The 27,596-nt window shown below is 41.7% G+C and overlaps 2 protein-coding genes across 14 annotated transcripts; one reads left to right on the top strand and one right to left on the bottom strand.

Moving 5' to 3' along the window:
• Positions 1-1,967: 1,967 nt before the first annotated feature.
• On the bottom strand, positions 1,968-14,046 carry ddhd2 (DDHD domain containing 2). 12 transcript variants are annotated; one of them, XM_039803104.1, is made up of 20 exons: positions 13,927-14,046; positions 13,082-13,190; positions 12,792-12,981; positions 11,381-11,573; positions 10,294-10,487; positions 10,061-10,150; positions 9,793-9,913; positions 9,598-9,687; positions 9,367-9,508; positions 9,049-9,257; positions 8,897-8,958; positions 8,661-8,780; positions 8,352-8,447; positions 7,712-7,888; positions 7,579-7,605; positions 6,925-7,080; positions 6,635-6,737; positions 6,381-6,539; positions 3,992-4,160; positions 1,968-3,834 (listed from the first exon to the last, which is right to left on the bottom strand). In XM_039803104.1, the coding sequence occupies exons 3-20, from the start codon at positions 12,897-12,899 to the stop codon at positions 3,753-3,755; spliced, it is 2,298 nt and encodes a 765-aa protein (XP_039659038.1). In that variant the 5' UTR covers positions 12,900-12,981; positions 13,082-13,190; positions 13,927-14,046; the 3' UTR covers positions 1,968-3,752. The 12 variants fall into 12 exon arrangements, with proteins under 12 accessions (XP_039659038.1, XP_039659039.1, XP_039659037.1 ...); XM_039803105.1 differs by having other exon boundaries at positions 14,020-14,038; XM_039803103.1 differs by having other exon boundaries at positions 13,869-14,013.
• A 1,030-nt stretch (positions 14,047-15,076) lies between these two features.
• si:ch211-166a6.5 (clustered mitochondria protein homolog) lies at positions 15,077-26,506 on the top strand. 2 transcript variants are annotated; one of them, XM_039803097.1, is made up of 28 exons: positions 15,077-15,355; positions 16,924-17,033; positions 17,185-17,356; positions 18,524-18,661; positions 18,792-18,946; positions 19,036-19,190; positions 19,374-19,496; positions 19,628-19,760; positions 19,851-19,943; positions 20,069-20,235; positions 20,427-20,597; positions 20,706-21,143; positions 21,223-21,296; positions 21,404-21,508; positions 21,619-21,716; positions 21,824-21,976; positions 22,076-22,138; positions 22,268-22,503; positions 22,599-22,683; positions 22,845-22,998; positions 23,123-23,262; positions 23,588-23,668; positions 23,849-23,974; positions 24,088-24,197; positions 24,310-24,400; positions 24,490-24,615; positions 24,719-24,792; positions 25,594-26,506. In XM_039803097.1, exons 1-28 carry the CDS (start codon positions 15,310-15,312, stop codon positions 26,264-26,266), a joined length of 4,290 nt encoding a protein of 1,429 aa, XP_039659031.1. In that variant the 5' UTR covers positions 15,077-15,309; the 3' UTR covers positions 26,267-26,506. The 2 variants fall into 2 exon arrangements, with proteins under 2 accessions (XP_039659031.1, XP_039659030.1); XM_039803096.1 differs by having other exon boundaries at positions 21,616-21,716.
• The last annotated feature ends 1,090 nt before the right edge of the window (positions 26,507-27,596 follow it).

Raw genomic sequence — 27,596 nt, 5'->3', positions numbered from 1 at the left:
ACCTCTGCCTCTCCTCCAGACAGCCTGGCTCAACATCAGAGCTGCACAAAGCACTGCTTCTCATGACTGACTTGTTATTATCTAACCAACAACCAGCCTCCCCTCTCGCAGTCCTTTCTCTTTCTCTGTCTCTGTTGATGCTGTACAGTGTAAATACTCAGGAGTACTACTGATAACACATAGCTAACAGTCCCGCCTCCTCGCTCTACTTCTCCTCTCTCTCTTCCTCTCTCTCTCTCTCTCACACACACACACCAGAGGAAGATTACATTCACTTGTCAGGCAGGCAGTGCATAGCCTTTAGAATGAAAAAGGCAGAGAGGTGGTGTGTGTGTGTGTGTGTGTGTGTGTGTGTGTGTGTGTGTGTGTGTGTGTGTGTGTGTGTTTGATAGGGGAGTTGTTTAAAGACCACTAAGTCCAGGAGGGGGAAGATGGAGAATATGTGTGTGTGTGTGTGTGTGTGTGTGTGTGTGTGTGTGTGTGTGTGTGTGTGTGTGTGTCATTCGGGGGTATCTAGCAGGGTGAGAGTATTGTTCAAGCGTGAAAGAGTCTCTTCTATTGTTAGTCAGCTGAATACCAGATCTGAGATGCAGGGGGAGGGATGGAAGATGATGGAGGGAGAGTTGGCGGCATAAAACACAGCCTCACTTGTTGTGCCACATTCCCACTACCTGCTGTGATCCCATATACCCACCCTTGCAGCCCCTTTAAGCTTTAGCATGACAACACACACACACACACACACACACACACACACACACACACACACACCTAGTTAGACATTGTTAAACCAACAGTGTAAGAGAATTCCACTGGTCCATTAATCATATTGAGTGTCAATACAGCAGAGCCTTGTAATGATTCAAGAAGGAAATCATACCTCCTGATTGAAGCCTGTTCCTTACTGTTGGGGATAAAAAGCCCTCAGGACAGGGCCGCCTTTGAGAGGCTTTAGTGCATAACTTCCTCCCACTGAGATGAATCACATGAGGCTCACTATGGAGGTCCTAATTTCTGAAGGACCTTTATAACATTTCATTCACAAACAGCGCACAAAAGAGCATTTGGGATAAATAGGTAGGCTACTGTTTACCATCAACGATTGTATGAATATGTAGCCTAACCTTTTAGTCAGTACAGCCACTTGAACGTTACTCTGACCACTTGTTAGCTTAACGTGTTAGCGCCATAAATTACGAATACATAGCTACATGAACAATTATTCAATGTAGCAAACAGCCCAGACTAATAACTTAAAAACAACTTGCCTCATGGTTGTTGTGCAAGGTTGCCAGTCAATTCAACCGCTGCAAGTGATACTGTTTTCCACACGACTGCGCATGCTCGAGTGACTTGCCATAGTAACGAGTGGCTAGACGTTGAGGCGTTGAGGTTGTAAATTAGAGAATTTAAAGTGACGATCCCTTATTTCATTTAATAGATGTCTCCCAAGTCACTATCACAGAAGGATGTACACAATGGTGATTGTGCCCATGGCCCACTGATGAAAGTACTACAATATCAATATATTAATATTAATATAATATTTGCAGTATTATAAACTGGGTGTCTGGCATGACATCTCCAAAAAAAAAACTGCATTACTGTTTTCCCCATTGCAAAGGCCTACACAACAAATGGAACTATGTACACAATTGAAAACTTAGCTTATGTATCAACAAGACCAACGTCCAAACCATAGAAATAGAGCATAATTCCATTGTTTTCACTCAAATACAAAATCGTAATCAGCCAGAGGACTGAAATCTTCAGGATTGCCACTTTAATCGTGAAGATTGTATCCATGTAATAATATATGAGTGAAAACAAAGGAATTGTGCTGAGCCTGGAACATAGAAATATAATTGTCAACATGATACAAATCCTAAAAACAAGGCTGCAGGTGATTTTATTGAGTTTTAAATTTATAATAAGCATGCTTTTTTGAAATCCAAAAAAACACAAGACACTTGTAATGTTTTATTATGGCACACACAACTTGTTACCATATTCATAGCGTATGTATTCAGAAAGGATTTGTTTTTGGTATGTATCAACATTTTAGTATCAAGTGCAAAAACAGTATGATAAGGGATTTTTTTCTGTGTTTAGACACAAACATTGCAGAAACAAACACAATGAAGAAGTTCAAGGTACTAACTGCAACATTACAAGTTGCATATGTGCATTTCTAAAAGAAGAAAAAGGAACACCATAAAGTTATTCATGTATTGTGCGGATGTTGCACCCAGAGGGCTGAGATAGGGCAGAGCTTTGGTGGTGGGGGCAGTGGTGCCCTGACAGTGCATAGTCTGGACCCCATGTTGCTTGATGGTGCAGATTTGTAATATTTATTATTAACAATGATATATTCATATTTGTTGCGTATATGTTTATATAAAATGAATGTATATGCTTTGAAACATATTTTCAAATCTATGTATCATGCTCTTTAAATCAAATGCATATGATTTCAATGTGACAACTCTCTTATTGCTGGATTCATGAGAATTATGAACATTTTGGGACCTAAGAATTAGGTCAGGACCATAAAATGTTGATCAGTCCTGCTCTTACATAACAAAGAAGTGCATGCAATACAAAACATGATTTTACAATACCTTCATACAAAGGAACAGATGAAACAAGTACCATTTGGCCCTTAGATTATACAAGTTTGAACAGTCTACATGTGAGATGCCACTCCGTTTTGGAATTAACCATATTATAGGATAAAGAATACATACTGTAGTCTCACACACATACAGTACATACATACACAACCGGCTTGTCCATTCAAGCACCTGCATCTCCCTCCTTTATTTCTGACACAAATGGTCATCTCCTTTTAGACACAGGTATAGATATGATAAAACTGAAATAAAAAATATTATGTCAGAAGGCAAGATGAACTTCACTTTCAATGATAGGGTCAGTATAGGACTACACCCGTGAAATGTTATATTGCACAAATGTAAGAGTAGCAGCTTTGGGTTTTAAGTGGCCTTAATGTTGACAGAAAAAAATAGAGCTGCCAGGAGACAAAATATCGACCTTCATTTTCCTTCAGAATCTAAACGTTTTATAGTCAACCAAATGAAACCACCGGACCTCCTTATTTATAAAGGTAAGATGTTAGACTAAGGGAGAGCTTCCTTGGTCAAGACAACTTTGAGTTTAAAGGGTCAGACAGAGATGCCCTGTTGAACACACTTAATTACATTATGTTAGTTCTTAATTTCCATTTAAATTCCAGTTTGTAATCCAATTTGATAAATTACTTGATACACAACTTGATGTCTTTTTTTCCATATTTGAAAAAGTACTACAAGTGTCTTCTGGTTATCATGATTCATGATAATTATGTTTTCAATATTATGCAGCTGCAGCTGTATGCATGATATGTCAACAGCAAAATTAAAGTGTAAAGCAAAGTAAAATAAAAAATGAAAAAGTGCAATCAGAAGCATGACACTGGTGTTTGGGTGGATTTGAAACAACTATCAGACACCAAACCCAGTCCTGCAATGGGAGTTTAGGCAGCACCAAGAAGTCACCCCTACCTCAAACGAAGGTTGACTGCAGCCAAACAGTCTCAATTGTCAAGGGAGGAGAGGCAGTCACATAATACCAAGAAAGTAAGGCATTCTGGAAGAGGATTGTGCAGCCTCTGGCTCAGATAGCTGTCCTTCATTTTCTCCCTTTCGGGTTAATGTCGTGTCAAAAAGCAAGTCTAGATTCAACAAACTTTATTACTGTTGTGGCTGTTCAAAGGCCACACCTTGCTTGTCATAGATCTCCTTTAGCAGCAGGAGAGCAGTATCCTCAGATTCCCTAACAGACAGAGAGAAGGGGACAACATCATTTATTTGAAGTAAAAATCAAAATCAGGGAAGTAAAATGGGATACAACAAAGAAAAAAATATCAGGAACACTTAATACAAAAGAGCACAATTACTGTGGTCCAACCGCAACGGTATGCATGACTCACCAGTAACAAAGATGAGACTGGATGGCAAACAGGTACTCATTGAAGCTCTCGATGGGTTTTTCCTGAAGTACGTAGTCAATCCTTCGTCCTCCGTTCAACATCCCCACTTTAATCTCAGGCTGCTCCGTCTGCCCTGCTGACACTGAGGACTCTGCCTCCTCACACACTCCTGCAGGAAAAGAATAAAAAATGAGGCTGTACATGCAGGTGAACGACAACAAAAACAAAGACAACAGCCAGCAGCTATCTGTTTTAACTCAGACTTTATGGCAAAACCAGAACAGATCAGATAATGGACGGGAAAGAAGAGATGGCCTCCTTTTCTGCACTGCAGCTGAATAACACTCACATTAGTCTACAAGCCAAAGTCTGTCTACCTCAGAGATGAGTCAGTGGCTGAATTTTGTAGTAAGAAGATTTGATTGGATAACAACACAATAGCACTTACAGAGAATTGGTTATACAAGTGTGTCATATAAGGACATTGTTTTTAATTAGCACTGAATAGATGTCTACTATATCTATTGATCATCGCAATGTTTTGCCTTTGACCTGATTATACACTTACCTATAGGTGCAGGTATGATATTGAGTAAATGTCAGTAAGGTGGGGCCATGAGTGAACGGTGTGTTACGAATGCGTTGTTGTTTAAGAGTGATCTCATGAGGGCTCTCCTCTAAGACCTAATGAACTACTGATGATATACCTGCTGCTTGCGTCTCATATATTTTTTATGACTATTTATGACAACCTAATTCTGCATTTACTGGCATGTAATTCAGAAATTAAAAGACGCAAATCTTACTAAAACTAACTTAAACTACATCCTATAGAGTCATGTTTGGGATCATGCACCACTATACTTGAAGTGAAGGGTCCTCTTTAAAAGAGAAAATGTAATTGTACAGTCTGTTCTAACAGCAGCTGTATTAACCGTGACCCATTTAATGAACTGACAGACTAAGTACTTGAGGTGCTGTAGAAAAGGGCAGGACATGTATCTGCACGCAGCTAGTGTAGGAGTCACAGTAGCTACATGCAGGTGACCTGCTACTGATGAATGACATCACCTGCTGGTTGAATTACTCTTGTTAACAAAACAACTGTGATCACTACTATTCAATTCATCCTATTTGTTATGCACATACGAGAGTGTGCCATGGGCCAGTTACTCAAGTGGCTTCTGATGTGGACAATCAGTGAAGGAGTAAATAAATCCAACCAATCAGAACAGACAGCAGGAGAGGAAGGGAAGGGCCTGAAGGGGGTGTCAGTAAATTGAACGTTGAGTTGAAGATAAGATGTATATTAGTAGAAGTAAAGTTAGGCATGGAGGAAGGAGGAGCAGGAGTAGGAAGAACCTGGGACATAATAACATACATTACATAACATTTGCTCTTAGCGCATAGTTTTAACCATTAAAACAGGTAATGAGAGTATTTCTGTTCGCCTCTTTTGTGCACGTTGACTTTCCGGATTCAAACAAGAATGAATGACAAGTTTGTATAGGCTATTAGGTTTATAGTTTATAGAGAAACCCAGATTGCAAAGCTAGAAAAGCTAGCTTTACCCATTTCTCTCATATATTCTAGCCAAGTGAAGGGTTTCCCCCAAAAAGTAGTTTAGCCCGGTGGCAAGTGTCTTTTTTTTTTTTTTTTTTTTTTTAACTAGGGCCTGGCTGGGGCCGTTCACAGACTGATGGCCGCATAAATGTAGAGCCCAATAGTTTCTGTGATAACAGAATCATGAAATTGAGAATTTAAAAAAGCTATAACACAGATTCCATAGGGCCCTACATTAAGTCAGTGCTAAAAGCTAACTGGAGATTTGAAAACAGTATGACTACGTCTACGTTTCCAACCGAGCCGCTCCACTGTAACTTGCAGTTTAAAAAATGTCTTAAAAGTACATTAAAAAATAATTCCCAGTGGCTTAGGCCTGGTGGTGGGGCAACTAAGGCCCGGTGAGCCACCAGGCTTGCAATACACTGGGGGAAACCCTGAAGTGACTATCCTGGCTTACCTTGGAAGTAATGCTTATGAAGGGCCCTGGGCCACTCCAGTATTTTAGTCCAAAAATCTGCACTTTTCTCTTCCCTCTTAGCAGAAGCAGTGACTGCCGCTGAGGCTGAGGTTCACGGTAAAGTAGTAAGGGGTGAGAGTAGGAGAAACCACCAGATAGAGTAGAAGAGGGGAGGGGAGGGTGGCAACATGCAGAGAGGGGTGAAAGGAGTATAAGCAGAGTGGGTTAGACACACTCTTGTGCTCACACACACACACACACACACACACACACACACACACACACACACACACACACACACACACACACACACACACACACACACACACACACACACACACACACACACAAGAATGCTTTTCCTACTGTGTCTCTCTTGAAGGTCTCTCTTTATTGTAGGGTCTCCATCCACCGAGGGCAGTGCAGCAACTGGTGGTCTGGCAAAGGACTGACATGCTGTCCGTAACAATCCCCAAACATTGTTCTTCAAATCCATGCCCATACGGGTCAAGCTGTCCTTTAGTTCTATTAGACAAAGACAAACAGAGATTATCATTAAGCCTACTAAACAAGAGCCCACACCACAATATTGTTCAACAAAGACACGGAGAAAGCCATACCCAGGTGCATTCTCTTGCGGCCTTTATGGTGAGGGATCAGCATGGGCTCCAGATCCACCTCTGTTACAATCATAGGCTCTAACCGATAAGCCACAGGGTCATACTACACAGTAATAAAGGGGAAGAAATGAACGTAATGTAATGTTTAATAGATGCCTCTTTTTTTGAATATGGGACAAAGAAAATCAAACTGTAGTTGGGGCAAATAAAAGCAGGAGTTATCTCTTTTTGGGGCTGAGCGCAGGATGTGTGCCTGAATGGGCAGATGCAGTAAATATGTAATTACTCACCGGGTGGTAGATGTTGTAAAAGCTCTTGCAGGTTGGGAAGGTGTAGTTAGGATCGATGTGTTTGAGCCCACGAACGGTCAGGAACATTCCAATAGGAGAGCCAAAAGCAAAAAATGTTTGAGGTTGGAAAGCCAGCTGTGGGTAATCAATGGATACCTGCGGAGAGAGGGTGGAGTCGGAAACGTGTGCTATTAAATTTGTTGAAACAAAAAAAAAAACTCATGATTTGAACACATTTCTGTTAAAAGAAGACACACTTATACAGACATAGAAACATTTCTCTGGTGCACTATGGTGTTAATATTTAACATTTAAACTACATGTCCTGACATCACGACAACAGCCAGGGACTATGAGAGCAGGTAAGGGGGAGACCGGGGAGCTGACCATTCATGCAGGACTAGATGAGCACAGACACAGAGTGTGGTGTTGGGTTGTACGACTTGATGGGACAAAGATGGTAGCCTCAAACACGGCACAATGTGACGTAGCCATGGATACCCTATTACTCATGAAAAAGCCACTATAATTCAAGTCAATTAGAGTTTTCCCTGACCAGAACAGACTGTATGGGAAAAGAACCCCCAGGCACAGTGAGATCGTGGAAAGCTAAGGACAAAGCCTGAGAGCATGGGGACACCATGTGAGACACACCTGTCCCTTGGCTATGCCTCCATTGGTCTGTCCAGGCAAGCAGGGTAAGGAGAGAAGCAGGAAGGTGATGCATCAAATCTTTTATCTACCGTTACTCTGGAGCACAACTTATGTCTGTGTCCATGAGCGGTACCTGTCCAATGCCAACGTCAAAGTATTCGTAGTCTACAGCACTGGTGACAGACTGCGCCCTGTGGAACTGGGACTGCTGCGTCGTTAATCCTGAAGACTGGTTACCATCGTGATCGCTGGTCACTTGAGGTGGAACTTGCAACCCAGGTGGCAGGCGTCCGGCCCTTTTCTTACAATCCTATTTAGATTGAGAAACATAAAAAAGTTATTTTAACAATATCTAAACTGTAAAAACTTTTAATGGTTACTGAGTGGTTACTATTTAGAAAGAAAGCCCCAAAGCAAAAGAAGAACCGGCCATGAATGAAATGAGTCACATTAGCCGCCTGTTTCTCACGGTTGTCTACAGTAAACAAGTTCCCACATAGCCAGCATCAGTTAAACAATCCACATCAAAGGTGTTAAAAAACATACACATGGCGACAAGAAGTTTAATATGTAGACATGTGAATTGTTTTGCAAAAAAAGGTGCAGATTATTGTGTAGCCTTGACATGGACAGTGGAGGTGTATTAACGCCAAGCATTAAAACCATCCAACTAAATTTTATTCAGACCAAAGAAACATATTAACTTAAAGGGATTGTAATGGTCATTTGTTCCAAAACAAGAAAACCCAGTATATAGTTTCAGGCGGTCTGACCTCTGAAAGCCATTTCCTCCTGACATAGTTCAGGATCTTCTTCCGAGGGCCAAGAGGAATTCCTAAATCTTTGAGATCACTGTCTTGGCAAAGAGCCTAAAAGAGAAGATCCATAAGTTTCAACTATGCGTCACACTTGAATCTCTGTGTGTGTCTGTGTCTGTGTGTGTCTGTGTGTGTCTGTGTCTGTGTGTGTCTGTGTGTGTGTGTGTGTGTGTGTGTGTGTGTGTGTGTGTGTGTGTGTGTGTGTGTGTGTGTGTGTGTGTGTGTGTGTGTGTGTGTTTGTGTGTGTGTGTGTGTGTGTGTTACCAGTGATTCCAGGTCTAGGTTTTCTGCCTGTAGTGTATCCAGGTATTGCTCTAGGCCCAGTCTGGTCAGAGTCTGCTGCAGTGTGTCACAGTTAGGACGAAAGGGCTCACCAGAGGGCACCTAAAGCGCAGGGAGGGAGAGAAAGTGAAGTAGATGTTCTTATCTACATATAGAGAAATATGCAACAAAAAATATCTGTATACTGATGTTATCTTTTACTGTGAATGTCATCATACCCCCTCTCTGGCTTCTAATCCAGTCCTCTGATTGGTCAGCAGGTCAAACAGGATCAGCGAACCTGAGAAACCAGAGACGAAGTGATAGAGTTGAAATTCAGCATTGCAATGAATTGTGACTGTGTGTGTTTCTGTGTTTGTACATGTCTTACCCAGGCTATGGCCCACTACTGAAACTGCCCCTTTAAATTCTGAGTGTCTCTGTTTAAAGAGGGTGTGGAGCTTGTTGATCTCTGAGGCCACTGTGTCCACTATGGTTTGGCAGTAGGTGGGGCTGTTATAGAAAAACAGGTCCAGCAGAGTGTCGTTGGTGAAATGTCTCAGCCTGCTGATGCTGGGTAGAGTGATCCTCTGGATGTCCCTGGAAAAGGAGGGGAAGGGAGGGAAGACAGAGTTTGACAATTTTCTGCAGGTATCTGAGACATATGTGGTATTGTACAACAGAGGAATCTTGTTTTCTCCACACTTACTCGTCCACACCAGTGGCATCACCGTGAAGAGCATTGTGCCAGTTGACTGGGAGGAACTCCACTCTTCCTATCTGGCCATCCTGCTGAGCATGCTTATAATGAGAGGCCAGGAGGGACAGGGAAGCACTCCTGAAGTCATTTACTGGAGTGAGGAAAGGAGAAAAAGGAGTTATACATACACATAAATATATGCATAGTATATGCATAGTACACACACACACACACACATACCACACTGTATGATGGATCTGAAGCGCAAGTCACATGCAGGGCCGATGCCATGGACCATAAAGACAAGGTGGTCTACCTTTTCCGGTTCACCTTAGAACACACACAGAAATACATGTAGAGTAACTGTAGATAATACTTTGTTAAATGAGCTTATAGTCTAGTATATTTCTTACTGGTACACACACACACACATACCATCAGGTATTTCTACAGAGATGTTGTCCACTCCCCTCTTGACTGTTTGAGGCCGGGTGTGCTCCGAGGGGGAGGACACCCAATCATCTTGCAATCCTATTGGCTGATACTGCATTATTAGCTGAGAGAAGAGCAGGGAAATTAAGGAGCAGGCTTGTTAGAAGGAAACAATGTAGCTAATTTAATATATACTCAGAAAAGCAATGATGTGGCTTTGTTGTGAATTTAATTATAGTGCAGATAGTGATATTTTAAAAGCAGGCCTTACCTTAGGATTGTGTAAGATGACAGTCTCTCCATTGGAAAACTCCAGTTTCCTCTTCCATTCATTCAAGGTCACTGCTATCATATAGGCCTCCTGAAAAATGTGTAGGATATGAGGGGGATGAATCAAAGACCAACATATTTGAAAAGAGTAAGTGAGGAACAGGCAAAGTTAGGTAGATAATCAAAGTAAGAAGTTGTAGGAATGAACTGGGTGAGGTTTCAGTGTCAGACTACCTCCAGACTCTTGCTGAAGTCCTCAGGGTAAGGCATGAAAATGGTGTCTTTGTCTCCTTTATAGAACCAGGTACAGCGGCGGACTTCAGTGGGGCCTTGCTCCCAGTACACAGCATAGCGCTTCCTCTCCTTGACATGTACGTCATACCGCTCTCCTTCCACAGCTATCACTACCTCATCCTCCTCGTCTTTTACTGCACAGTAAAAAAATACATACACAAGCAGATACAAACGTTTATGAGACAATTTTAAAAAGGCGATTTCAAGCAAAGATTCTATGAGGACATGCAAGTATGCTCATCCTGTGCTTTAGATCTGACAATGTTTATGGGAATAAGACTATAGTGATTCTGGAAGATGGTTGTTGTATGTACAAGCAATGTTATTAGTAGTTCCTTTTCAACCTAAAGTCTGTTGACTAAGAATTTACCCACAGGACTGTTGTTACTTTTGCTCACTGGCTTTGGACTTCTGCAGCAGCTGCATCACCAGAAGGATAAGTGTACTCTTCTGGAATAATATGGAAATACCTTCTATAGGAACTGCCATCCTGTCTCGCTTTGGAGAGACTTATATTTTCAAAAAGAAAGACAAGAACTTTGTTGATTAGGGAGCCCTTATATACAATGCGTGGAAAGTCATATCTTCGTATGATTTGGAAATTATTCACTGCTGTTTTTTGTTGTTTTATATTTTTCCTTTGGGTGGGGGGTGTGTTTGATTATCAGTGGACAGTAGATATAAAGGAATAGTCACGCAAATAACCTCCTATAAAACCTAAACATATATATCAAAATATATCAATTATGGGGCTCACCTAAAACGGGCTAAACTAAACTACCTGAAACGTTCTGTTAAACCGCTTGTAACGTAGAGCATGACAGGAGTCAAGAGAGCAAAGAGCCCTACTGGGCACCAGGCCAGTGTTGGCAACAGTAATGTTTTGACACTTTATCTTCTCACAGCTGTTGATAGCAAACTCGCTATGTTCTTACTTTTCACACACCTAATCACACACACCTTTTAACATAATGTACATGTACTGTATACTGTAAAATATACATGTAAAGCATATAAGCATGCTTACCAGTGTTGCAGGCATTCTCTAGTTTGTCAGAGTCTTCTCTGCTGAAAGGGAGCCAGGAGGTGTTGTCATCGCTCCGTCGACAGAAGAACCAGTGAGGCTGCACTTCTTGATAAGGAGCTGGGAACGACTCCATGTCAAGCATCTCAAAGGAGAACGTGGAAGAAGGAGAGGCCTCATCAACCACAGGTGACGCCTGGAGAAAAATGATGCTCAATCAACATTTCTTCTTCATATCAGCAATATTGCTCAGTTACTAAGTTAAAGGCAAATGCCTGCTATACACATGTGCATACATCTGTCCACTGTTCAACTCCGTAGCTTCCCGAATAAGTAAATATAGAAGTCTGATCTAAGTATGTGCCCCTCCATTAAGCTCCTACCGAGGAACCTGAGACCATGAGACGAGGCAAAGGACAGTCGGACGATGAAAGGATCAGGCCTCCCTTTGGCCAGATGCACAAAGCCCTGCTTCTTTTCTCCTCTACAAGCTGTCTCTTGTCTCTTCTTCTTTCCACAACTGATACAGCTACAGTGTGTAAACAGCCTTTTTCCACTGAGTATCTTGTATTCACTAACAATGCTTCCAGTAACACATTTGGTACTCCACTGCTCCTGTTTCAGTATTTTTAAAGAGAGAGCCTGCCACTGCTTGACACAACAACAAATCCCACATTACACACAGCTGCCAAATCAGCAATCAGACAATGTCTTTATAAAGCCTTTGTTGAAGGCATATTACAATGTGTCATATGGTAACTGCATTTTGTTACAACACTGGCACTTTTTCAAATTCATAACTCTATTTCTAACACTGTTGTGACAGAGGATTTTAGTACTGGCATGGCCTTGAAATTGTGCAAAAGGTTGTGGTTTGTTGCACAATTTTACTTTTATCAAATTGTGAGTGCCAGCTTAAACCTCTGAGGGTTTCTGATCAATGAGAAATGATGATATGATTGAAAATAATGTTTAATGTAGCTAACCCATTGACAGTGTAGTGTCAGACAACTCTGAGAGGTCAGACTTTGTTCAGTACAGCACAATTGATATTAAAATTCTTCTTAAACAATCTTCGTCAGTAAATCATTGTCAATTTATATCTATATAATTGTATATATTATAACTATAGGTGTTTCTTGTAACAACAACTTCACTGTTTGTAATGGGAAAAGACCATTCCACTCTGTGCAAAGCATGCACAAGGGCTGTGTGTTTGTGTTAAAGTCTGTTTCCCATTAAATGTGTTTCCCCTTATCTTAATTTAAACTCATACGAATCCCAAACAGTCATATCTGCAATGCTTAACCATTTTTTAACCTAACCCCTGACCCCAATCATGGAGCTAAAGGAAGCAGACTTTGACAAACAACACTGCTACACCCATACACAAAAATCACACATGCACCCTCACCTGATCTTCAGGTGTGTTCCCTGTTGCCACAGTCTGGATGGGGTTGTCTAGGTTGATGATAGGGGCAGCCTGAGGTAGACCCCCCTCCTCACCAGGACTCTGTGACATTAGCCCAACAGCTGACCCAAACCCTCAGCTCTGCCCTGACGGTGGCCGGGGCCACACAAACACAGGACCTGTAACAACCCAGCTGCACACAGAAAAAGACCAAAGGTTTAAAGACCATAACAACTATTACATAACATGATATAGCCTGTCAAGCTTGCAAGGGAATGACTAGTGATACCTACACCAAACTGTTGTTGAGTGGTTTAATGTAACGTTAGGAATACCAGGTCGTAGGATGTAACGTTACTAGCAGCTGTCTCATCCGCTGCTGGTCAGTAAATAAACGTTTAACTGTTAACGCAATGGAAAACATAAACAGTCAGGTTAATGTGACATCAAACCGTTAAGTCGCACAAAGGATGTAAAGGATTTCTTGACATTACGTTGAATAGTACTAACTAAGGTTAATGTTAACGGTTATTTTTCATGTTATCGGTGTTTTTTAAAAGAGTGCAACAAACACATCCAAGAGGCCACGGGTTGTTATCGTTGGTTGAGGTCAACGCTAGCTTTTAGTAACGGTGGCTGGACGGGATGCTAGTGCCAACTTCTCTTTCTTCACATCCTGTTGTTGTTTTGGATATAGGATATAGCACTAGCTAGCTAACTTTAGAAACACACAGTGTCAGCCTAGCTAGCTAAACTCACCGACAACTTTACATACAATTAATTCAGAGGGTTTGTATTGTCTTGTAAAACATCCATGGTTTGTTTTCGTTGTTTAGCTAGCTAGCTAGCTAACTCGCTCGGACTAGGTCGGCTAGCCAAGGACAGCCTTCTGTCAAACGGGTTGGTTACAGTGTTTTCGGAAATATGACTATTACGAGATTGACGTTAAAGAACGACCACACTAACGGACAAATACATGGTTAAAACAACGATGCAATACAGACAGAGTTTTCTGTGATACTCGAGTTTTCAAAGTGTGACGATTAGAGTGAGTGCGATTAGACAGTTAACGTTAAATACCTGAACACAGTGTCCAATAATAATAAAGAATATTCCTAATAAATTCATAAAATCCTACATTTTCTTCCGGTCAATATTCCGCTGTGACACAAAGCAAGTCTGTTAAACTCTAAATCAAACAGTCTCCGAAAACATCACCAAAGAACCAAACCTTCCTGCAGAGAAATTAAATGTACGAGGAGCACTCGAAGGCGACATTAAACAACGCAGCATTGCCAGGCCACCGCCCCCCAAAAATATAAGCAAACGCGGATTTGCTTTTCGATTATTGTTTTTCTGCAGTGGACACGAGGCGTACAAAGTTCAGATTTCACCAATGTAGTGTAAAGTTGACATAACTGTATATCTTTTCTACTTACGTTCAGTAATTGTAAATGGGATGTGTGTTGTTGTTAATTACCGTGTATATTTGTAGGCTATAGTAGCTAATATAAAGTAATATATTTTTTAAAATGATGTTTTTTGTTGTTATCAATTATGTAACCGATTTTATGAGGATTTTACATAATCTTTTTTCCACTGCAATACTCATATAATGTAGAACATTTAGGAATAATTAGGTGAATACTTTCAGCATATGCTGACTTTCCTGTCTTTCAGGGAGGTAACTTAAACAAGGGTCTAACATACTGTATGGTAGGTGGAATGTCAATCAATACAACATGGCATTCTAGCATAACCAAACAAGTGACCTGCTCAGCCTAACCCAGAAATGTTAATGTTTGGTTTGGACTGAGATATGCCCAGTATGTGTGAGAAAGCACATCTTGAGACACTGACACACCCATCTTTGGCAGGTTACCTGTCTCATAGATGTTTTTTTGGCTGACATCATTATTATGAGTGTAACATAGAGGATGGGATGTACCCATATGGGCTCCCTTGGCCCTGGATTAGAGGAATATGTATAGTTTATTTACATTTGTTTCTATTAAAGCATATATACACAGATATTCACAAAATGAACCATAACATTTGGAAGTACTTTATGTTAAAAGCAGCGTTGTTGGTAAGCTGAGGTCAAACCACAACCAAACATACTGCGTGTTTGATTTCACCTCATCTCCAGGGCTTGTGGAGTTACAGAGTGAGGTGTGAAACATGCGGGGGGGAAGGAAGAGTGAGTTGAGCTAGAATATGTAGACACACCCAGTCCAACAAAGTGTGAGAGGCACAGAGTCTGTGTGGAGCAATAAGAGGGTGTGGCCTTTATACTCAGGGAGGACAGATAAGCTGAGTTTGCCTTGGAGAGAGGGGCAGGATTCACAATCCTGTACGGACAGCCGTTTATTTTCACTCTGCTGGGCTCTCTTAACATTCAGCAACTCATTTCCACTCCCTCTCTTGTGCATTTCTCTAAAAGTTTGAAGGGGAAGTGGCTTCCAGAACAGACAAGTAAAAACCCAAGAGGACAGCTCAAGAAAAAGTACAGCACGCAGCCATGAAGGACAAAGTCAGGAGAGGAGGAAAAAATCAGGCCAAGGCTGGTGAGAAATCCCTACAATGTGTTTTTTCTTTTTCTTTTTTGCTTCTCTCTCTCTCTATTGTTGTACTTTCTTCTTCCTTCTTTTTTTCGTCTGGTGCGTGCCTCCCTCACTGGAGAATGTGAGGATTGTGGGAGATTTAGCACTGCACTGCTGCTCTGAACATGGCTGGTGCTATTCTCTGCTTTCACCAGCTTTTTAAACACTGGGAGAATCTGCTCCACACTTTCAACTTTTATGGTATATTTAGTTACACAAACACATGCTAAAATCAACCTGAAATCCATGGACAAACCGTACATTCTCAGTCACAATCTTTTAAAGACAAGCTTTTGTTCAAAACTCTGTACACAGCTGTTTATCCAAAATCAAAAACCTTCCATCTATTTTTCAACCACCTTATGTACCTCATACTTGCTATTCATTTTGCCACATTTTTTAGTGGACCTCGCGACTTCTTTGAAACTTTGTCACTCTCCTTTCACAAGAAAGAATTAAGGAAGAATTTGTGTTTGCGTGTCCTTGGGTGAGATTAACCTGAGTTGTGAAGAGATATGAATCTGTGGCACAGCATCATGCCTGACAGAATAATTCAATTTAATGTGATTTCACTATATGACCCTAAAGGGAAGCAATTCTCCCAGCTTGTTTAGTTTATAGTACAAGCTAACCTAAGAAATCAGTGCCAAAATAAACTTGTCAGGACGGAGGCTGTTTTCTTTGGTATTAAAAGGTAGCAACTCCAATAGAAAAGAGGCGGATGGCTCCAAGCCCGCAGAGAGGAGGGAATTTCTTCCAGCCAATCACTAACAGAGAAGCTATTTTTTGGGTGCTTTCCAGTGGTAAAGTGTTCCCAGATTGACAGCAAGAGCTGTGAATTTACTGTATGATGACTTACAATCTTCAGAGATGAGTGCAAAGTGGATTTTCTGCGTTGCCGTGTACATGGCAAAGGTGTTGTGTATATATTTATGCATTATCTGCATGCATTCATGAATGCAAGCACGCTCTACTGTCAAGCTATAGGTTTGCTAGTTTATTTGTTAAAGCATTCTGCCGTCTGCACATGCCAGCGCTGGGTGTGGTTGTCCCTTCACTGTGAGATGACATGAAGGCAAATTCAACAGGTTTAGTCACACTGCAGGCTGAGGAACAGGCTGGGACCTGCTCTCCCACTGGTTCTGCTGCGTGTGTGTAAAAAGGCAGACACACCCCACTTTCCCTTTCTTTGACCGTTTCTTTCATACATTCACTCTCACCCTCAGGCACTCTCACTCACACAGACTCATCTGTCCAGCTCATGATAATTTTAGAGGAGATTAACGTTCTTGTCTGATTCTGCAGCAAAGAAGAGATGATGGCATGTGAACATAATAAGCCACAATTATAATTATTTCATTTGTTTATTCATGCATTTTCTACAGCAGCATAGGTTTTCAGGGTCATACTGCACTGAAAAAAATCCCAGCATGTAATGAGCGGAAGGCAGGAAATCAACCTAAACTATTTGCTTGTCAAGTGCAGTTCTCTGTGATTATCCTCAGTTAGTTTTTGTTTTCGCCTTCAAACAGATGTAATGAGCCTGACTGGCGACAAGGATGCTGTTGGTATGAAGTCACATGAGGACACATCGTTCCCTGTGAAGATCCAGGGAGCAGGAGTAGAGCCATTTGAGCTGCAGGTACAAAACCTCATCTCAGTCCCCTCTTATTCAACCTTTTACTAATAAGATGGAAACTAACACTTTTACAGGGACTATTTTAATAGATAACTGATTTTATAATCTGTAATTGATGGCATTACTTGCAGTGTTCTACCATGTGTCTTTGTAGGTCCATGGATTTTGGCTTGTACAAGATGCAGTAATGACTCTGCTTTCGAGGGATGAGGTGTGTCCACGGTCAAACTTGTCGCTGGCACTAGCTGGTACGACTCTGGACCCCCTCGCAGAACTGCAAAGCCTCAAGGGGCTAAAACCAGGAGTCATCCTTCGCCTGGTGGAAGGTATGTCTTTTTGAGTCTTCTCCTTAAGTTCAGCTTTATGTCCAATCTAAATTGTTTTTCTTTAATAACTTGGATGTTATTCCTTAAATGTTATTTATTGGTGCTCCCCACCCAAACATTTTCTTTTGCATGCATTTTTACAGCATAACTAATGACTACTTTCTACAGAAATATCTCAAGATCTGTTTGCTTGAACAGATAGATGTTATTAGCCCATCTACGACTCCACGAATCTTCTTAAGAATTATCTCTTGACATCGGCCAAGCTACGACAGTAAAATGTGTATGAAATACGGTGTGTGTAAAATAATGACTTTTGATGCAGTTGTTAGAACTTTTAGGCAATACTGAGTTCTGTAATGCATTAAGTTGTTGTCTGGCCTTTTAACAATATAGTTTTTACTCCCTTACATGACCACATACGTACCTGCCTACATATCCCAGTCATTTATGGTTTAATGATTAATTATAGAATTAAAATATCAGACTAGAATGATCCTGTCCATTTCTTTCTCACAGTATCCCTTTCACACACAATTAAGTCTCTTTCACCACAGTGCAAATCGATGACTCGCCTTTTCTGAGTCATCATATCAAGGCTTACAGTTGCAGAGATTACAAGTGTGTGCCAACTATAAATCTGTCTCTCACCAGCTAGTTGTTGAAATATTAAAACAAACTATCCTGCAGTGCATCGGTTACTATATACAGTATATATCCTGTCAATATTTGTGTCTATGAGAATATGCATCATTAATAATTGGTACTCAATGTGCTTTAAAAATTCAAAATATAACATCAATATAAACACTTTTTAATGAATGTTAAGGGGATCATGACATCCTAGAGTAGAGTATTTGTTCTGTGCTTTCTGGCTGTTTAAAAAAAAGAGTGTCCACAGGGCGCCCGCATAGCTCAGTTGGTGGAGCGGGCGCCTATGTGTAGAGGTTTACTCCTCGACACAGCGGGCACAGGTTCGGCTCTGACCTGCAGCCCTTTGCTGCATGTCGCCCCCCCCCCCACACCCCCTCTCTCCCCTTTCATGTCTTCAGCTGTCCTGTCAAAAATAAAGGCAGAAAATTATAAAAAAAAAAAAAATCTTAAAGAGTGTCCACAGTTTCATAACGTTCAGTGTAACCTTTACAATACCACCGTGTGTCTTTCCAGAGCCCTACACCGCCCACTCAGCCAAGCTCCATCTGGCTCGTGTGCTGGAGCTGCTGAGAGCGTCTGGACCTCAGGATGCACTGAAAGAAGGACGCTCCCCAAGCATACTGGAGACACTCACACATACACACACATCAGGTACACACACACACACACACACACACACACACACACACACACACACACACACACACAAAGGGTAATACAAAGATGCAAAATTAACAATCAAGCTCATACTGAAAATCTCCCTTTATCACCGGTGTTGCAGACTCCAGCTTACCGAATGGAAAGAGCCTGAAACGCTCATTAAGCAACACAAAAACAGAAAAAAACAATCCGGATGGAGCTCCACCTGAGTATCTCCTCCCTGGTTCCTCAGAGAGACCACTCATGGCCCTGCTACCACACAGCTCCCAACCAGAGGTACATTTATTAGATCCGGTTTCACACTGGGCCAACCTTCATGCACACAGACACAATGACGCTCTGTGACTTTATATCCGTGTCATCAGGCCCCCAGCTACCTGAGGGACTTGTCTCTCAGCTGTTGGAACCCGGCTCCAGGATACAGGAAGCTGCAGGGAGATTTCCTGTATATCACTGTGGTGACAATGGAGGGACGACGTTTTGACATCACAACCTGTCCTAAAGGTTTCTTCCTCAATAGGTAAAGAAATAACTACATGATAACTATTTTTTGTCTATGGTTGCAATTAATTATAGTCTAAAAACTATCAAAGGCTAATAATGTACCTGTAGTTGTTTTATTTCCATTCTGAATTTAACTTTAACTAGATAAATGTTTCATCTTAATTATTAATTATTTCCTCTTCCCCCTTCTGCATCTCAGGTCTACAGAAGAAATGTTTGATCCTCGTCCTGCACAGTCTTCCCCAGTCTGTCATAGTTTGACTGACCTGCTCTGTCACATCAGCCCTGCCTTCAAACAAACTTTGACCACCCTCAAAAACAGGTAACCTTACTATACTTATGCATGAAGGAAGCACGAGAACAGTGGGGTTTAGGAGAGGTGTATATTCCACGTTCAAATCATCAAACGATCATAATAACTGCTATTATAAACTGTTGCATTTCTTCCTTTAGGTCTCAGTTACCTCCAGTAGAGGTGATGCCCACTCCTTACCACACCCTGAGCTGGCTCGGGCCTCCCTGTGGCTCTCGCACTCACAAAAACACCTTCAGCAGACTGGGAGTGGATGAACAGTCAGCACAAGAGGTTCTTTACACCACAGCATAATTGTTGCTATTTATTGAGTAGTGTGCTGCTGGCAGTGATGTTAAGTGTAACTGTGTGTGTTATGTGTAGGCTCCGGACTGGAATGAGGAGTTGCAAGCTGCCAGAGATCTTCCACAAGGCACTCTGGAGGAGAGGCTGCAGAGAGACAGAGCTCTGCTCCAGGTAACCAATAAAGGCTGTCATTTAGCTCAAAGCATCAGCAGGACAGTTCAGGACTCTTATCACCTGTTATTTGTTCGCTCAACATTTCCTCATCTCACCTTCATTTGTACCTTTTTTCTTTTCAGGTGAACTGTGGATTTGTTAGGGCTGTGAAGCAGGGGGCACAGACTGTTGTAGACAGCTTTGTGGAGCCAGTGAATGGAAACACTGAGGACCCAGCTTTTCTGTGGGGCGGCCTGTTCATGAGCCAGGGGGCAGCAAGCGCAATGTTTGGTGGGGACAGGGGTCGCAGGTGAGAGCAAACCACAAGTACAATGATGTGTTCCAATAGATGTAAAGCCATTTGCTCATAATTGTATACATTGTTTTATGGCTGTAAAGGATTACAGGAAGGACACTGTGACCCCATGCTATCTCTGTTTATAGCATTATAAATGGGCATTGATTTGACACTGATTATTGAAATGTTCCTCATACTTGCAGGGCTGCTCAGAGGCTGGAGCTGAAAGCAGTACAGGCCTACAGTAATATCGGGGGGCTGCACACTCTACCTACAGCCGTTGTGGACTACAGAGGAGTGCGTCTGTCTGCTCAGGGTCTTGCCCCAGGGTTGGAAGGCTCAGAGCAGGACCAGGCATCTGCTCCTGCCTCAAGGTAGTGGACTCATTTTTTTAACAATCCACTGTGGTAGTGTGTCACACTGTGAGGCAGGCATATTTGTGTGTTTTTTCTGCTAATTGTCTTTCTTCTTTTGTTCTATAGAGGCTTGCTGTACGGGGTAAATGCAGGACCTCAAGAGTCCCCCCAACGCAGACGGCTGCTAGAGCTCTTGGCTCAGGCTGCCAAATCTCTCTCCCTCCAGAGACATGTTGTTGTGGCGCCCAATGGTCACAAGGTACCCCTTTTCACCTCAGTGGAAGCTCAGGGGTTGTTGGGGGCTGATGGGAGGTTCTACATACTGGATGTGTTCAGGACCTTCCCAGCTGATGCCAACTTCTGCCAAGAGGTGGAGACAGAATGTCAGACAGTCAATGGAGAAGAGGAGAGTGATAAATGCTGTAAAGAGGACAAAGAGAAGAAGGGTTGTGTAAAAGAAGGTTGGCCAGAGAATTATCACTCAGACTCTGGGTTTCCAAAGAGCTTCCCTCATGGGCTCTGTAGACTGAGGCCAGAGCTGGTACAGGCCTTCATTCAGCACAAGTGAGTTCTGCATGAAATAAAACACTTTAAACTCAGTTTTAAAAGTTTTTCGGTGAAGTTAAAGTTTTGTTTCTCTTAGACATTGCCAGTTCACACAGCACGTCAGGGAGACGTTGGATGAGAATGGAGGCTTTGAAGAATGTGCAACAGCTTGTAAGAATTGTTTACTACAGTAGATCTAACTGAGTGGAAACCAAAATTATAGTTAATATATATATATATATATATATATTATATGACAAATGTTCATATACTTGCAGGTGACTCTCGAGCCACTCAGGCAGTACGAGCTGCTTGTAAAGAAGTGGGCTCAGTCAGTGACATCATCTTTGAGATGCGCTTCAACCCAAGCATCTTTTCTCCAGGTACCTATGAGACACTACACACACACACACACACACATACATACACAAAGTCAAATCTTTTTGCTGGAACACAATGTTGGAACACAATTCTTGTGCTTTGTGTTCAGAAGTGTCCTTCCCTACTGGTGAAAGTAAGTCGACGAATCTGCAGAAGAGGTTACTGAGGGAAGCAGCAGCTTTCATCATCACACATCAGATACCAGCCTTTGTAAGTGGATCCATTGTTTACATACTATAATAAGCACATCTACTGCAAACATGAAATCAGCTCATTCAGTGTATGCATGTGTGTGTACTATATGTATGTGTGTGCAGGTGGAGTATTGCCTACAAAGCAATGAGGCACCAATGGATGGAGTTTCTCTAAAACTGGCCCTACACCAGAGAGGCATCAACCTCCGGTATCTGGGCCATGTCATCACAACCATCAGCCAGTCAGAACACAAGGAGCGCCTGAGGCATATAACAGTGCGTTTGATTTACAAAATAGTCAAACTTAAACTGGTCTTGATGATGTAATCACTCTCGTAACTGTCCTTTCTAACATCCCACTTTCTGCTTAACCAGAGATCGGTCATAGGGGAAATTTTCACCCGCTCAACAAGAAGAGTGTTCAACAATTTCCTTCAGGTACTTTACAGTATTCTGTACAGAGCATTCCTATTCATTCTTATCTGTGCACACCTCAAATTGAGGTGCAGGTGTGGGCCCACATACCTCCGAAAGAATGAGCTGCAGCCTCCGGTTATGTCTTTGCAGGGTGTGGACGTGCCTAGTCTCTCTGCAGCTGTCAGTCACTTTCTGTGCTGCCTATTGGTTCCCCACTTCACACCCACTCCTGTGGGGGAGGAGACTAAGAAGAAGTCAAGGAGGCGTGGCCGAGGGGCTGGGGCCCCTGAAAGCAGCACGCCCTGGAGTACGCTCACAGGGTCTGAGCTGTGGAACCTGGTCTGCCAGGATGCTGCTGAAACATATAACATCTCTGACAGCCTTGGGTGAGGACACAGTGTTCCCCCCCCCCCTCATGTTTGTTAGTTATACAATGGCTTAGAGTCAATTTTAGATCAACTGTCATTTTTCTCGTCAACAGCTCTGGTCCGAACCACCTGGTGGAGCACTACAGCCTTCAGAAGCTCTCTTTGCTCAGAGAGTTCTGTTTAAAGACTGGAATACAGGTAACAGACATCTGTCACCAGATCAACTGAAACACATAAATATTAGTAATGCTGTAATATACACTAAGTTGTAATTGCAAAATGGCAGATACAAACCTGAAATAAGATACTGTATAATAAAAGGGGAAAGTATTTTTTTTTTTTGTGTGTGTCTACAATAGTTGAGACTGAGAGACTACGTCTTCGACAACCAAAACAAAGCTCCCATCGGTCCAGACGACGTCCTCAACATCTTTCCTGTTGTCAAGCACATTCACATGCCAACTGTGGATGCTTCAAAAGCATTTAGTGCTGCACAGAACTTCATTCAAAAGGGTGGGTCAATAAAGCCGGTTCTTGTGCTGCAAATCCATGTATCTGAATGCTCAATATGTGCTTTTGAACAAAATCTAAATGAAAAATAAATTATGTGCAATAATATTGTGTTTCCCGACTACAGGTCTGCTGGATCAGGCCCATGAGCACCTGAAAGAAGCAGCCTACTTGTTTGGTAGGGTGTGTGATGACCTGCACCCTGAGGCCTGTTACTGCCACAGCATGTTGGCCAAGGTGGCCTTTGTGCAGGGCAAGGCAGCTGAGGTAGGCTCACTGCAGCTAAATAAACACATTTTGCAGTGATAGATAATAACGTAATTACTTTAAGTACGTGCATTTTAAGGTACTTTATAACTAGTCCACTAAAACTGAGAAGGAAATATTGTACTTTTTTACTCCACTACATATATGACAGCTTAGCTATAAGTTACTTTGCAGAATATTTTACAGAGAGAATGTACTGTTACACTTTGGGAAAGGCTGAAGTGCCCGTGTCTATTTCATGAGTTATTGAAGTGATTGTAATTTGTAATATACAAGTAGCTGGCCATTCATTCTTGTCATCACTGTGACTTTCTCTGTTCTCAAGGCTCGCAGTGTCCAGCTGAAAGCAGTGGTCATCAGTGAGAGAGTGCTTGGCTTTGACCATCCAAACACTATCCAGCAATATGTGAGTATAGCTACACATTTTTCATCCAGAGGTACCGCTGCTGGAAACCAAAGCCCTGGTCACTGTGAGATATATATGAACTGTACATCTGGGCCCATAACTACACATTTCTATAGGATTTGTATGCCCTGTGTGTCTGTGTGTAGAGTGTGATTGTTTACATTTTGTTGTTATATGCAGGTACTCTTGGGTGTGTATGCATTTGCTGGAGGGGAGACTGCCCTGGCCCAGAAGTGTCTCCTCAGAGCTCGTCTGCTAATGCTAACAGTCCATGGAGAGGACCATCCCTACACCGCAACACTGGATGTAGGTTACAACACCTTGGTGTGCAACCCACGCACAAAAAAGGCTTTTCATAATAGCATCATAAACAATATTTCATTTTCAACAATAGCAATCATCTCATTGTTTCCTTGCAGAGCTGTATTGGGTTGGTGCTTACAGGAGATCAGAGAGGGCTGTTCTTAAAGAACGCCCTCAGACTCAACACTTCCTTCTTTGGCCCCTCACATCTGCACACTGCTCTCAGGTAAGACACCATTTATAGCTTGAACTCATATGTTTTATAAAAAGTAATGAAGTTGTTTGTCCCCTTTTCTAACATCATTACAATTTATCTCCTTGGTTTCTTGCCTGTGCAGTCAGCACCTGTTGGCCCACTGGATGTGCAGCAAAGGGGACTACCGAAGTGCTATGACCCACGAGAAAGAGGCCCTCACTGCTTTTACCATGGTCAGTATATCTGAATGTGAGAGCGTGCAAGAGAGAGATTGGTTATGTATGTGCATGTCATCTTATCTTAAGGTTATTTTCTTTCTCAGCTTGGAGAGGATCACCCTCAGACACGTTGCAGCAAAGAGTTTCTTTGCACCATAACCAAGCAAGCAGTGAAGGTGGAACGTTCTCTCAGACAGGCAGGAGCTGACTGCACGGAGCAGACAGTGGAGGTATGCCCAGGAGCTCATGTGATCTCTGATATCATTAACGTGTTTGAATCTTACAATGTAAAGGGAAAGTGTTTATTAATCTCCCTGTCCTGTCTGTCCTCAGTGTCTAACTTCCACATCTGACACTCTGCTGGAGCAAATGGTCCTGGTGACAGGGATCAGGAGCATCACACACAGGTAAACATTCACTGGATTAAATATATGCTTAAAACTTGTTGAAGCAATGTGTTAATGCTGAAATGTGGCTTGACTAATATTGGATTTTTTGAGCTGTTACCGATATCAAAATCTTTAAGAATCCAAACATCAATATATTGATCAATAGTTATTTTTTAACAATGCATAACATGATCAAATTTGTAAAATTTGTGCTAATCCAAACATTTTGCTGTTGAAAAATAAAGTTGTTAATACTTTCTGGTGAAGTAATACTGTTTCAGACATATTTCAGCATTTCTTGGTTAATTCTAAGCCAACAAATACTGCTATCTGTGATGTGACGATATCATTTCCCATAAATAATATGATGCAATAGATGTTAGAACACTTTGAAGGGGCCATTCTGCACTATGAGTACTTTTACTTTCTGTAATGTTTTTATTTTTTTTTTGGTTCTCCTGGATGATCTTGCTATTCCTCTCCATGGTGAAAACTATAAAAAAAAGAAGCATAGTGAATACAAATCTGACCTTTAAAACACTTAGTGATGTAGAACCTTTACCTACAACTGTAAAATGTTGAAGACGTTCTTTTAAATAGACTATCTGAATATTTACCACCCATTATTGCTGGTACAAAAATGTAAGAAGTGTGTTTTTAAAGCTAATACATAGTGTAAGAAACTGGAAACTTAAGAGAATTGCACTTACACTAAAATAATGCTCAAATCACTTTTGGTTCCAGCAGCATGCATGTGATTTCAATAATGTGTTGGTAGGTAGGACGTCACGCCACTAATGACTTCATTGTGTTTTACAGAGATGGCCTTCAGGAGTATAAGAAGAAACACAAAGAACTAAAGGCAGCGGTGGCAAAAGAACTGGGATTCATAGTAACTAACGAGCCCGTCGCCTCAGAGACTGTGAACGGAGAAGAGAAAGGCTCAGAGCAGGAAACAGGAAGCGGGAAGGAAGCTGAGGATGGAGGAAGCTCAGCATTAAAGAATACCAGCAAGAGCCAACAGAAGAAGCCAGTGAAAGAGACCTCGGTGAAGAGTGCTGCCATAGTTTCAGCTAATGGTCATGTGGTGGAGTCAGCTGAAGAGAACCAGCATGAGGAGAAAACAGATGTAGATGGAGGAGACAGTGACAGAGCAGCTTCAGATGCTGAGGTCAAGATAGTGAATGGGGAGTCAAAGGTAAGGGCTGCAGGAAAGGAAACTGAGACCAGTGCACCAAATGAAGTAAACAGCAACACAGCCAATGGGGAGATCAAATATGACGCAACAATTGATGAGATGAAGTCAGAGTCAGATGAGGTTAATGGTAAAATAAATGGAGCCTGTAACATCACTGTAAGCCCATCAGTCCTTAAAAGTAAAGGAACCTGGGCAGATGTTGTTTCAAAGGCCAATGGAGCAGGAGGCATACACACAGCAGTCAACGGAGTAGCAGATAATGTCACTGCTGATGAGCTGAAAGCTGAAGAGTGAAAACCTATCAAAACAGGAAAACAGTGTTGTAGTCAAGTTTTTCCCAAGTCACTGCTGTAATAATAAAACTCTCCCAGGATGCTAAATGTAATTTGAGCCAATGAACATGAAGCAGGGAACAGAGAGTAAGAGGATGAGGAGTATTACTTTGTGCTGGAGATGTTGTTGCTGATGCTGGGAGGGGGTTGTACTGTTGAGTGCTTTATTTTTTTTCAACAATAAACTTTTTACTCTGGTTTACCAGTGATGTTGCTTGTTTTGGGACATACATACATTGACTATATGCATGTACACTTGATGTGTGAAGGTATAATGCGACTAAACCCCCTGTAACCAAATAAGTGATGGTGCCACATCTGGAGAATCATCTAAATTTATACCATGGCCTGGTTGAATACTCAATTCTTATTAATGGATAGAGGCAACCGCCCAACGCGCACGGCCTCCTCCATCGTCCATTAATTCCTGACAATGGACACCTCATCAGGCGTTAACCCTTAACATAAAGGACGACACCTGTGTTTTTCTCCATTTACAAGAAATGTTGTACACATTACTAGTGATTTTACAAGAGATTTTGTGGACAATGGTAACATCAATCTGCACAGCCACAACCTTGAAAACCATCATATAAAAATGTTTTGTTTTCACGTAAAAGTAAAAATTGTACTGCATGTACTGTGTGATGCTCTCGAAAAGTGTCCTACCTGCTTAACAAGTTTGAGCCACGCCTAGCTGTACACAGAATCCCTGATAGGTGTGGCTGGGTGCGGTCAGAAACATATGGAATGCCATTTGTGCAAATAACAGATAACAGGTACAAATACAGGATATGCATGAGTGCCTGGCCACAACCAGAAAAGGCACGCTAATGCGTCATTTTTTATTGTATCAAAAATATGCCATGTTAACATGACACAACTCTACGTGTCAACGTGCATTTTAATGGAACAGTGATGTCACATTGTCCTGGAATACACCTGTACATTTACATTTTTATTGAATTCTTAATAGAGTATATAAGTACAGGGTTGGTCATACATTTCGCAATCTTGGCATAAACATACGACATGTCACAGAGGAAAAATAAAACTTGAAAAATAAAGTAAGAAATATAAGGGGGAAATCCAGTCTACAGAAGGATGAAGAAGCTATGCTGTATTTAGTCTCTGCTTTCTGAGGTTGAGTTTTCATTAGCCCTTGTGTAGGCCAAAAAAGATCCCAAGAGGTCATCCCATCCTCCTTGTTAGCCAACAGTTTGTGAAGCATAGAATGCTGTCACCACCATTGCATTAGTCCAGTCTTTCAGATTAGGAGATACAGCAGTTTT

This window comes from Perca fluviatilis, chromosome 6, assembly GCF_010015445.1.
Source record: "Perca fluviatilis chromosome 6, GENO_Pfluv_1.0, whole genome shotgun sequence".
NCBI classification, from domain to species: domain Eukaryota; kingdom Metazoa; phylum Chordata; class Actinopteri; order Perciformes; family Percidae; genus Perca; species Perca fluviatilis.
The sequence above is the reverse complement of the archived record's forward strand: the minus strand, read 5'-3'. Positions and strand labels throughout refer to the sequence as shown.

Coding starts and splice junctions, on each gene's coding strand:
- si:ch211-166a6.5 (XM_039803096.1), top strand. CDS start 15,310: ATGAAGGACAAAGTCAGGAGAGGAGGAAAAAATCAGGCCAAGGCTG. Junction 22,684..22,844: donor GTTTAAAGACTGGAATACAG/GTAACAGACATC, acceptor TGTCTACAATAG/TTGAGACTGAGAGACTACGT. Junction 23,975..24,087: donor CCTACACCGCAACACTGGAT/GTAGGTTACAAC, acceptor GTTTCCTTGCAG/AGCTGTATTGGGTTGGTGCT.
- ddhd2 (XM_039803104.1), bottom strand. CDS start 12,899: ATGTCACAGAGTCCTGGTGAGGAGGGGGGTCTACCTCAGGCTGCCCCT. Junction 8,448..8,660: donor ACCTAGACCTGGAATCACTG/GTAACACACACA, acceptor CTTCTCTTTTAG/GCTCTTTGCCAAGACAGTGA. Junction 7,889..8,351: donor GGAGGAAATGGCTTTCAGAG/GTCAGACCGCCT, acceptor CAATCTAAATAG/GATTGTAAGAAAAGGGCCGG.